The following is a 12,073-nucleotide window of genomic DNA, read 5'->3' as shown; positions in this document are numbered from 1 at the left end:
AAAGAATGATTAAAATATCAGCTTTTTAATATAATTTTATTGATGTATTATTTTTTTAATATATATCAATTTTCAACATAATAATTAATATTTTTATATGAATTATATAATTACCTTTACTTTAAAATTGTAATTGTAATATTGTAAGTATTAATTATTTGATTTTTTTATATAATCATTATCTTTATGGTGTTCGAGGTGTGTTGTGAAATTTTAAGAGTAGACGATTTTTCAAAAGTCTAGTTAATTTTAAGGTAGTCTTTGACTGAGGGTTCAATTGACCTTAAAAAGAAGAAGTAAATAAGATTTTTGTTGAAAATTGAGCTTCACAAATTCATGTTCTAGAGAGATAATTTAGAGAGAGGTTCTTTGGGTTTGTGGATTTTTTTCTTCTCTAAATTTTCTCTCAATTTGACAATTCTTTTTCCAGAATCATTAATGTGTTTATGTACTTTGATTTTGGTCCCTAGTTAGTTAAACTCAAAGTGTTGGGCTGGTGCGGAGCATGTGTGCTTGGAGCTTAGAAACACATCTTCTCCTTCCTTCTTCATTCTCAATAGCTTGGAGTTGAGGTAAGAGAAGTTAGGATATATTGGTTGGTTAATTTGATGAATTGTTATTGTTGTTTTCATCAAATGTGAGCTTGTATGTGGCCAAATTCAAATTGAATGGTGAAGGAAAATAGTTTTGGAGTTGAGTTATGAAAGTGATTATGAGCAATTGGGATTACATGTGCATTTTTTACTTGGAATTGGATTGTTTGAAGTAGTTATTTACTTGTATATATGTTGCATGTTGGAAATCTTTGTGTTTAAGTGGATTGAGGCAATTTTTAAAGTCTACAATTGTAAATTTCTAATATGACACTAAGTGTGCCTTCATGGCACTGAGCGTATTCCAACCAGAGGTCTCCATCTCAATCATGTTGAGCATAGGATTGGTAGCACTGTGTGTAGAATTGGTGGCATCGGATGTGAGGAGAGAGATTCATCTTAGGTTGTGATGGCGCCAAGTGTGAGATCATTGAAAAGTCTCTAAGTTGGTGTCATTGGGCCTAAAATTGAGCAGCGCTAAGCGTGATCAAGGCAAAGACCTTCTACCTAAACGACATCATGTGTTGATGAGGTGCCGCCGAGCATGAGTTAGGCAGAAGCTCTCTACCTGATATGAGACTAGGCGCGAATTTTGCCACATCGAGTGTGAGGTTTTAGAGGTTCCCTACCTCAGTCACGTTGGGTGTGGGTTGAGTGGTGTCGAGCATGGGTGAGGTAGAGAACTCCCTACCTCAATGGCACGAAGCACGAGATAAGTTACGTCAAGCCTGATTTGTTTTGATGATATATGATGTTTAATGGGTGAATTGATGAACATAAATAGAGTAATTGAAGTTATATATATTGATTTGTGATGATATATGTAGACGTTGTATGATGTATTAGGATGATGAGCATTGGTATGCTGTAATAATATGATTGAAATTGGTGATGAGTATTGATATCGTTGGAGAAAAAAGATACACGCTAGAAAGGGGGTTGAATAGTGTATATCAAAAACTCACGTTTTTAGTATGCAATGAAATAGCAGACGCCATGACAGATGAAGTACCGAAATTCAATCAAACGAAGGGACACAAATATTTCAAACCGGTTTGTCTCAAACACAGAAACTACTTCTAGTTCTCAATCTAACCAGATTGAGTTTCACTATCTTTTTCAAGATACAAGTATTCTTTCACAAGTCACTTCTAGCTTAAATCTAAGTAGTCTTTGACTTGCTTTTCCAAGCAATTACCCAAATATTCTTTCAACAAGCCTCTCCAAGCTTAGACCCAAGTATTATTTCCACAAGTCTCTCCAGGCTAAACACCAAGTATTCTTTCTACAAGCCTCTTTAGGCTAAACACCAAGTATTCTTTTCACAAGCCTCTCTAAGCTAAGCACCAAATATTCTTTCAACAAGCCTTTCTAGGCTCAAACTCAAGTATTCTTTTGAACAAGTCTCTTCAAGCTTAACCCTTACAAGTAAGTTTGACAAGAGTTATAAGGATAATTTCGTCTCTTCTAGACGTGATGCTATGAAAATACAGTACAACTAGACTACAAATAACTATGTACAAGATTTACAATAAAGAGTTTTTTGTAGTGCTTCAGCTTTGTTCTCAAAATGTTTGATCAGAGTAAATTGTTGAGTGAATGTTGATCTTGTTATTTACAATGCTTTTCTTCGTATTTATGTGTTATTCTCTATTCTCTTTCTCTTTTGGTGTTTAAAGGTTTGATCCTTATATAGTAGCTTCAAAGAAGACGATCGTTACAGCAACGTTGAGTTTGAACGTTTAAATTTCTTCATAAGTTACTTCATCTATCTTCTTTACTGATCCTAGAGATTTCAGTGAAGAGTGTATCTCTCAGCTACTTATCATCATTTCCTTTTGAATTAAGCATAACAGAAGTAGTGTCAGAGCAAAGCAGTTGAAGTTGGCGTAGAGCAGTCTTTTTTAGTGTTTTTTTATGATATCCAAGATTTTGCTTTTTGCTTTTCACAAACATTTTGCCTTTTTCCTCTTTGATGCACTTTGAAAGTTTTGAAGCTTCTTTTTGTTTGAATACATTAAATGAAATTTAATGTTAGTATCTCATAATAGTGTTCATTTAATGTCATCAAACGAATTGTGTGCTTCATCTGATTTTTTTCATTTTATAATGATATGTATATATTATTCAAACATTTTGTTTGATATGCTTTGTCTTTGAAGAATGTTGACTTTGCTTAAAGAAAATCTTTAGTTTGTCATCATTAAAACTTAATTAAGGAATTGTCTGTTGTCTTAAAGCAGGATTTTTGATTTAATAGATATGTTGTGTGAGATTTATATGTTATAATTGCATGGTTAGAGTGGTGGATAGACATTGGTATGTTAGGTATGTTTTGATCTCTATATACATTGACCTAGGATAATGTATATAGATAATGCATGTTGAGGCGTTAATATTGAAAATGTTATAAGCATTAAAGCATGTTGATTGGCTTAGGACTAGAGGAAAGGAGGTCGTTGAAAGTTGAATATCTCATATAGGGAATTTTGTTTTGGTACTCTAGGAGACCAATTGTTGAAAACTCTCCTTAAGTAGGCGTGAAACTCTTGGAGTGAATTTTATTGAGTCTCCTCTAAGTCTTTAGTCAATGTAGAGTAAAGTATGATGTTAAGGGTTATCACCCTTAACTGATTATTGAAAATGTTGTGTGGTTCCTTATAGATAGTTAACTCCATATGTAACTTAGTAATGCATGTCAAAGTCTTGGTACACCTATACCCAACTATACTAATCTTAACGATGGAATTGTACTTTCATAGTATAAGTGGAGATACTTATGAAATCAGAAGTGGGGATTGATATTCCATTTTAGTTGTTGATCTAGCGATGCATTAGGCATGGAAGTTGTCAGGTTGGTTTAGTAGGGTCAAACCACTTAGACAACTCTGGTGTATTAGGAGATATAAGTAAATGTGTGACGATGCATTAGATATAGTATGATGTAGTGTGAGTTGATTGTGTTCATATGCACAGTGTGAATGCCTTGTTGTGTGGTATAATTGTGGTGAATGTTAGACTTGCTTTAGTGTTTTAACTTTCAAACATGTCAATCATTGTGGATGTGAATCTTGTGGTGTACTTACTTGATTTGCATGATGATGTGGAGTACATATGTTTTATTCCTATACTTGTATGTTTTTTAAAATCTAGCTTACCCTTACATGATTTTCATGTGGTTTGGACTACTATAGTGATGACTTTCATAGGAGTAAGACAAGGTTAGTTAGAGAGAGAGCTTTTGAAGTTATAGTGAGGCCATATTATTAGTGATATAGTCGATGACTACTTTTGTTTATTTGTATAAATGTTATTTAACTACAACTTAGGATTTAATATAGTGCACTTATCAAATTGTTGTACATATACTTGTTTAGTTGCTTTAGTTATTTCTACATATATACTTGGTGTATTGTACATATTTAAATGTTGTGAGTATATAATTCTAAGTAGTACTTGTAGTTATGCTGCTTGTAGTTGTGATTCGTTAGTGTGTTACTCATGACAAGTCATTATAATAATAATTTAAGATTAATGTAATTAATATTTTATGATATCACTATAATTTTTTATATTAATGTGTTTATTATATTATATAATCAATAAAATTTTAATTTTAATTTATAAAATTTGTATAAGAAATTTTTTAGAAAGAATTTTCTATATATCCTTTATATTAATAGAAAAAATATAAATTAATTTGGAATTACAATCTCCGGTGTGTCAAGCCTATATTATAGGGTAATACATAAGTGACACTTTAAAGCCACAATAGTGACCTACCGCTTTGACTTTTCCTTTTAATTTATAGATTAAATCTATAAATTTTTTTAAAATTTTAAAATTTGCAGACTTTTTATGCATTAAAAACTTTAAATTCAATGATTAAATCGTTGAAATTTGATATAAAACATGAGTTATTGAGTTAAATAAGTCTAAGTAAACTTACTCCTAGAATAAGCAGAGCTTTTCTCTCTCTCTCTTTTTTCTCTCTCTATATATATATATAATTGACAAAAATATTCAAATCAAGTTGACAAAAATAAACAACAAAACCGATCAAAACTAATTGAGACTAACAAAATAAATTATACAGATTAACAAATGTCCTAGTTTCTAAATTATATTCAATTACTTTTGTCTTATTTAATGATGTTTTTTAAAAAAATATTTTACTTTTAATATATGACTTTTGAATTGTATTATTTTTTTTACATTTATAATAAAGATAATTTAGAGAAAAAAAATTATAGAAGTAGTATAATTTAATACAAACAATTAATTTTTTTTAATTCATGTAAAATCAGTTTTTTTTTCTTATAATTTATATCAGCTGGAGTATAATCCAACTAATTGAATATTGGCTAAAAACCTATTTTGGTCCTTTATAATAATTGTTTGTTTCAATTTAGTCTCACTTTTATTTTTTGTCTCAATTTGGTCCCTAATAAATTAATTCGTTGCAATGTCGGACTTCCGTCCAAATTATTTAAACAGAGTTAACTGTTGGTCACGTGGATGTCATGTGGATGCCACATGAATGCCACGTAGAAGCATGGTGGATGTCAAATTTTATTAATGCATCTGGAACCAGAACGGCTCATTCTGAAACCAGAACGACCCGTTCTGGTTGCACATGTTGTGTGTTAATTTTGAATTTGAAACGGGTCGTTCCATATGCAAAATTAACACACCACGAGTGTAGCAGAACGGGCCGTTCTGAAACCAAAACAGGTCGTTCTGGTTTTAGAATGGGCCGTTCTAAAATGCCAACCACATACGTGCGTTAAACAAAATGCCGCAATGTGATTCAAAAATTGAAAATAAAAATTCATAACATATCATAAATTCAAAGACAGAAATATGGTTCAAAGACTGAAAATAAAAATTCATAACATAACATAACATATACTAAAAAAGTTCAAAGAAATTACTGAGAAGGGAAATCATTTGGATAACGTTGAATGTGTCAATAATACATCTTATCCACCATATAACACTGAATGGCTGATAGGATATCAGCATTATCTACCTGTACATGTGGTTGTATGGTGAAATGTTGGTCTTGTGTATCCTCTTCCTTTACTTTCAGGTTGTACCTCCTCAAGAACAGGTTGTTGTTGTTAGGGTACATCGGTCAATGACTTCAAGGAAAAATACCATGTCGTTTCATCCTTAATTGTATAGTATCAATTTGGTAGTAAGTGGTTCACTCCAGTTTGACCAACAATGAAATAAAACTTGCTACCATTAGTTATACACTACATTGTCCTTAATGATACATTGTATAGCCCAAATGTTTAGCAATTGAAGTTATCAATCCCCATTAACAATCTTACCAAATCAAGTGTTTGAAATGTTTTGTACCTTGGGTCTCTTTCCTTGCACGATTCACAACCGTGAACTATAATCATCGACTGTTTGTGTTTGACATTCTGGAACCAGAACGGCCCACTCTGGTTGCACTATTGAGACCGTTCCAGGTACAAAATTAACACACCAATAGTGCAACCAGAACGAGTTGTTATGATTTCAGAATGGGCCGTTCTGGTTCCAAATGCATTAATGAAATTTGACATCCACCTATGCATCTACGTAGCATCCACGTGACCAACAATTAACTCCATTTAAATAATTTGGACGGAAGTCCGACATTGCAACCAATTAATTTATTAAGGACCAAATTGAGACAAAAAATAAAAGTGGAACTAAATTAAAACAAACAATTATTATAAGGTACCAAAATTAGGTTTTAGCCTTAAATATTTAATACAACAATAACATAAATGTTGGCATAATTTTGTGAGTTATGCATGTGATGCATGACTGCATCCATTTTGATATTAGCATGAATAAATCGCATCTCAGCCAATTATTATCTCTCACTGATCTGCATGACTGCATCCATTTTGATATTAGCATAAATAAATCACATCTCAGCCTATTATTATCTCTCACTGATCTTGTAGGTCACCATTTTCTCTTTCCATTGCCTCTGGTCCAGATATTTATCGTAGAAGGTGACTTCTTTGTTTGACTTCACAAACAAGGCAGAAGAGCTCCTAGTTCCATAATGCCCCTGAGCATAAAGAGAGTTTTCAGCTTCACACATGCAAATAATTAAAGGCCAAACAGATAAATAAGTGGAAATAACGTGTTAGTTACCGATGAAAGTTGTGCATCAACAAATATAGAACTCAAAGGGTATTCCCGTTCTGGAGGCTGAATCCCAGGTAGCATACACTCCTCATCTTTGACTGTGTTTGTCATTAGTTTCTCAACCATCTCTTTAAATGGAAGATCACTTTCACCATATTGATCAATAAATTCTTTGAAATTATAGCGCAGCCGTTCAGCCTGAAAATGTTGTGCCAAAATTCAGCAAGTATTATTACTAGCACTGTTGCACACGTGTAGAGACTTTATGAAGGAAAATTGAAATTTTATAATCAAACTAGAGCATTTCCTTTTTCATTTTATTTTATTCTCTTAAATTTATGATAAATTTATTTTTGTCTTTCAAATTTAAAATAATTATTTTTAGTTTGTATAATTTTTTAAAATTTTGTTTTAGTTCTCGAAATTATTAATAATATATCTAAAAATGACAGATTGAAACACTTATATGCATCATTATTTGAGTTTAATCTGATATTTTTATTAACAAAAACATCAATAAGTAAATTATATATGACAGTATTTAATAGATTCTCTAATAAAATTTGATTATAAGAACTAAAACAAAATTTTTTGACATTACAGAAATTTAAAAGATAAATTTTAAATTTTAGTGATTATAAATAAATTTATCTTTGAGAATCATAACATTTTTTTTTTTCATGTTCTGCATAAAAAGAGCAATTGCGTGTGATGAATAGAATATATATGTATGAGGAATGTTTGTTACCTTTGGCCAAGGGGCGTCGAGGGCTGCATTAGTCAAGACGTGAATTCCAGGGGTAACTTGTGCAACAGAAAGATGATGTTGTTTTGGTCTATTGAAGACGTAAACCATGGTGGAGCTACAAATATCAGCCAATATAAGGTTAAAGCCATTATACTGGTGCGCCTCTTTCACAACTTCCTCTGCAAACTCCAGGGTACTCTTCTTGCTCTGTTGCGTCGTATAAAACAATGCAGTTAAAAGTGTGTTGGCAACAATCCAATAAATGGCAAGAAACAAATCCACAAACAGGTGGAGTGCGTGATACCTGGAGGAACCTAAGGGGCAGGTCTCCTCTGGTCTTGGGATGCGGAAGGTTCTCGACTTCCCTAAAATTGGTGAGAAACGCGATCCTGCCATCTTTGGTGGAACCCAGCCACGTTCCTCCGCCGAGACCGTCCCTACCACCTAACACCGTTTCCCCTTCCCACCACGCCAACGCCTCCGTGGGCCTTTCAGGTTTCAGCGCTCAACCAATCAGTAAATTCATCCAAATTCATAATTCTGAAATCCTAATGAAAACTACTCACCGAGAGTAAAATTCGTCCCTGTTGTGCAGCAGAAGGAAGGGGTACTTTGGATGAGTTTGCCACATGAACACTGCGATGCACATGATGTTCGGTAATTTCGTTCCCTTTTGCAATTGCCACTCTTGCCAGTCTTTTTGTTGCTTTGACCGGATCATATTTTGAGACTTGTATATAATCCTCACACCAACAAAGTTATAATTTCTTACTCCAAACTCTATTATGCCGATTCCAATGGTTAATTTAAAGAAATAAGTAAAGTAGATAATTTAATTGATACTAATAAATTTATTTTATTTATATTTTTTTTAAAATTATTCTTATATTATTTACTTTATAATTAATATTTATATATTTTTAATTAATTATAATACATGTTTTATATTTTTTTAATTAATATTTTTTTTTTTGCTTCAAAAAAATATTAATATTTTTTTATTTAATTAGAATGTATGTTCTTTAAAGAACTTAAAATTAATTTATTTTATCAAATTAAGATAATATATTTTAATTAAAGGTATTTTAATTTAAAAATAATTAATATATGAAATAATATAAATTAGATCTTAAATAAAGGAACAAACAATTATTTTAAGTTGAGTCTTATAAATATAAAAGGAGATAGTAATATTTAATAATATTTAGGCTAAATTTCATTATTAGTTCTCATTTTTATCTCATAGAAGTATTGAAATAAAATGAAAATGTGATATAATATAAAATTAAAAGTATAAATTAAATTAAATTTTATTAAATATTAGTTATTGTGTCATTTACTCAATATTAGGTCACAAACGATGACTTTTTTCTTAATATACTATTTTTTTATAATTATTTAAATAACTTAAATGCATTTATATTTGCCTAAATAACTCATTTAGAAATTTAGGTGAGAAATCGGTTATTGGGTAACCGATTTTTCAAAGAGATTTTTGGAAAATTTTGAAAAATCCCTTTGAGAAATCGGTTATCCAGTAACCGATTTCTCACTTGGGTTTTTTTTTCTCGTTTTTTTGTTTTCAGATTTTGTAAAATAAAAAAAAAATTATTCACTTTTTGATTTTCAAATTTTTTTTAAAAGTATAATTAATTTTAATAAAATATATTTAATATTTAAATTAAATAATTTATAAAAAATAATAATTAATAATAAAAGTAATATTATATTTATTTATAAATTATAATATTTTTTATTTTAAATTTTTAAAAAATAAATATAGTTAATTATAATTTTCAGAATTATATATAAAATTATAAAATTTTGTATAGTATTTTAAAATTATGTTAAAAATAAATAAAATGTCAAAACTTATTTATTATACTAAATTTTAGAATTATAAAATGAATTTTATTATTTAAATTAAATTTATTAAATATAGAAAATTAAAAACTGTAATATAATAATAAATATATATTAAGTACACTAATTTTAACGGTTACATCATTAAAATGAAAATAAGTTAAAAAAAAGACACAATTTAAACAAACTTCAAACATAATAAATAAATAACATAAAACTTAAATCATATAACATTAGTTGTCTAACTTCATTGCTTGGTCAAGATATTTTTCAATCGCTTCCATCCCATGCAATAATCCAATATACGTCGTGGTAGTATACAATTATAGACTTGTTAGGTCGTGCAGTTCTGTGAACAATGAAAACATACACTCCACATCTTCATCATCCCTAAGACAACACGCCGTATATTTATATACACCACCGATACATGAATTTGGGTATCGGTAGTGAATATCTATGACAACTTTGTAATGAGGAAGATTAAGGTTATTATTAATAACCTGCTTAAGTTGCTCATAAGTCATCATGTTGCTTACCAGTAGGGTTTTAACCTCGTTGCTAACAAATGTATCTCCATGCTCAGTGGAGACAATTTGTCCATCATAGTAAACAGTAGCTGGAACAGTTAACGACTCCATTGATTAAATGTTTCAATCTGTTGCATTTTTTTAGCCTGTTTATGGTTTGATATCCTTGACTCGGGAGTGAGCGTCGTTTCTAGCTCATGGGCGAGTGTGATTAATAATGAGTCGTAATGCTTTACCAGGTATTTAAGAGGTAAATTTCATGTTTGGTGTAAGCTAAATAATGGTGGGCGAGATGTTATCGTGGTTATTGTTTAGCCTTAGGCGAGTGATAAAGCCTGAGAATGTTTTCTTACCTTATCTTGACCAGGTATTTAAGCTCGGAGAGGTTGTAGCATTCATCCTTAACTGAGTGAGGGTACTCGGGAGGGTTTATTTTATCAATCTTGACCAAGCGTTTGAGCTTGAGAGAGATTGTAGTATTCGTCCTTAGCCGAGTGAGGGTACTCGGGAGGGTTAATTTATCAACCTTGACCAAGCATTTGAGCTTGGGAGAGATTGTAGTATTCGTCCTTAGCCGAGTGAAGGTACTCGGGAGGGTTTACTTAATCAACCTTGTCCAAGTGCTTAACTTGGGAGGGATCGTAGTATTCGTCCTTGGCCGAGTGAGGGTACTCGGGAAGGTTTACTTAATCAACCTTGACCAAGTGCTTGAGCTTGGGAGGGATTCAACTTTACTCTAGACGACTTTATGGATTTTTAAAAATGCACGATAAGCGGTGAATAAAGATTAGTGAAAGATGATTTTCATTAATAGTGGTGCCTCGTTAAAAATCTCCCTGGTAAAACCTCTTTTACATTTTTCTTTTAAGAGGGTAAAACCTGATGTAGGAAAAGAGTGCACCGGTTGATACATTGAAGAGCTTAGCTGTAATAGTGTTTCAAATGGGAGGCGTTCCACGTGCGCTGGATGGTTCTGCCCGTAAGTTCTTTGAGTTTGTACGCTCCATTGTGAAAATTGTGCAATATCCGAAAAGGCCCATCCCAGTTTAATGCTAGTTAACCATGTGTTTGGTTTTTCCTGGCATTTCCCGTGACTCTCCAAACAAAGTCGCCTGGTTGAAACTCTCTTTGTTTAACTTTGGACCTGAACTTCCTAGCCAACCTTGCTTGACAAGCCTCCATGTTGACTAGTGCTCGGTCTCTTATCTCGTCAATTAGGTCCAACTTCACACTCAGCGCTTCTTCGTTTCTTTCTTTCCTGAATTGTTGTCGTCGAAGTGAGGGTTCCCCCACCTCTACGGCTATCATGGCATCGGTCCCATATGTCATTCTAAAAAGAGTCTCTTTGGTGGATGTTTGTGGTGTACATCAGTATGCCCATAGGAATTTTGGTAACTGTTCGGCCTAGATTCCTTTGGTCTGCCTGAGTCACCTCTTTAGTTCCGTTAAGATGACCTTGTTTGCAGATTCAGCTTGACCATATCTTTAGGGATGTTCAACAAATGTTACCTTTTATTTGACATGCAAACCTTCTAAAAATTTGTTGAAGCGGTGATCTGTGAATTGCAAGCCATTGTCAGTGATCAAGGTGTATGGTATACCAAACCGAGTGATTATATTTTTCCATACAATCTTTTGAGCATTATTAGCCGAGATGGTGGCTAAGGGTTGTGCCTCTATCCACTTAGTGAAATGATCTACTGCCACGAGGAGGAACTTGACCTGTCTCTTGGCAAGAGAAATGGTCCTAGGATATCCATCCCCCAAATTGTGAAAGGCCATGGTGTAGTGATGAAGTGCAGCTCGTTTGCCGACTGATGTATGAGAGGTCCGTGTTGTTGGCACGGTTAACATTTTTGAACGAACTTGGTGCAATCTTCAATTAGGGTGGGCCAATAGTATATGGCATGTAGGACCTTTGCTTCCATAGTGCGACCTCTTGAATGGGTTCCGCATATGCTCTCATGTATTTCCCTAAGGACATATTGGACTTGTTTTGGTGTGAGACATTTAAGGAGCGGGGTTGAAATGCCCATTTTATACATATCACCTTATATCAGGGTGTACCTTGCTGCTCAGGTTCGTACCTTTTTCTCCTCCACAAGATCTGCCAGCAAGCGACTTGTTGAAAGATAGGCAACAATGTCAGTCATCCAATTCCAGGGTGCTGGTTGTGCTTG

At 32.5% G+C, this 12,073-nt stretch overlaps 1 protein-coding gene across 1 annotated transcript; it reads right to left on the bottom strand.

Moving 5' to 3' along the window:
* Window positions 1–6,277: 6,277 nt before the first annotated feature.
* On the bottom strand, window positions 6,278–8,249 carry LOC109817497 (transport/golgi organization-like protein (DUF833)). The gene is made up of 5 exons (XM_020382757.3): window positions 8,067–8,249; window positions 7,805–7,988; window positions 7,501–7,707; window positions 6,759–6,950; window positions 6,278–6,672 (listed from the first exon to the last, which is right to left on the bottom strand). Exons 1-5 carry the CDS (start codon window positions 8,219–8,221, stop codon window positions 6,541–6,543), a joined length of 870 nt encoding a protein of 289 aa, XP_020238346.1. The 5' UTR covers window positions 8,222–8,249; the 3' UTR covers window positions 6,278–6,540.
* Window positions 8,250–12,073: the final 3,824 nt, after the last annotated feature.

The sequence above is a fragment of the Cajanus cajan genome, chromosome 3 (assembly GCF_000230855.2).
Source record: "Cajanus cajan strain Asha chromosome 3, NIPB_CcT2T_4, whole genome shotgun sequence".
Classification (NCBI taxonomy): domain Eukaryota; kingdom Viridiplantae; phylum Streptophyta; class Magnoliopsida; order Fabales; family Fabaceae; genus Cajanus; species Cajanus cajan.
Note: the sequence above shows the minus strand (reverse complement) of the source record. Positions and strands in the feature narration are given on the sequence as shown.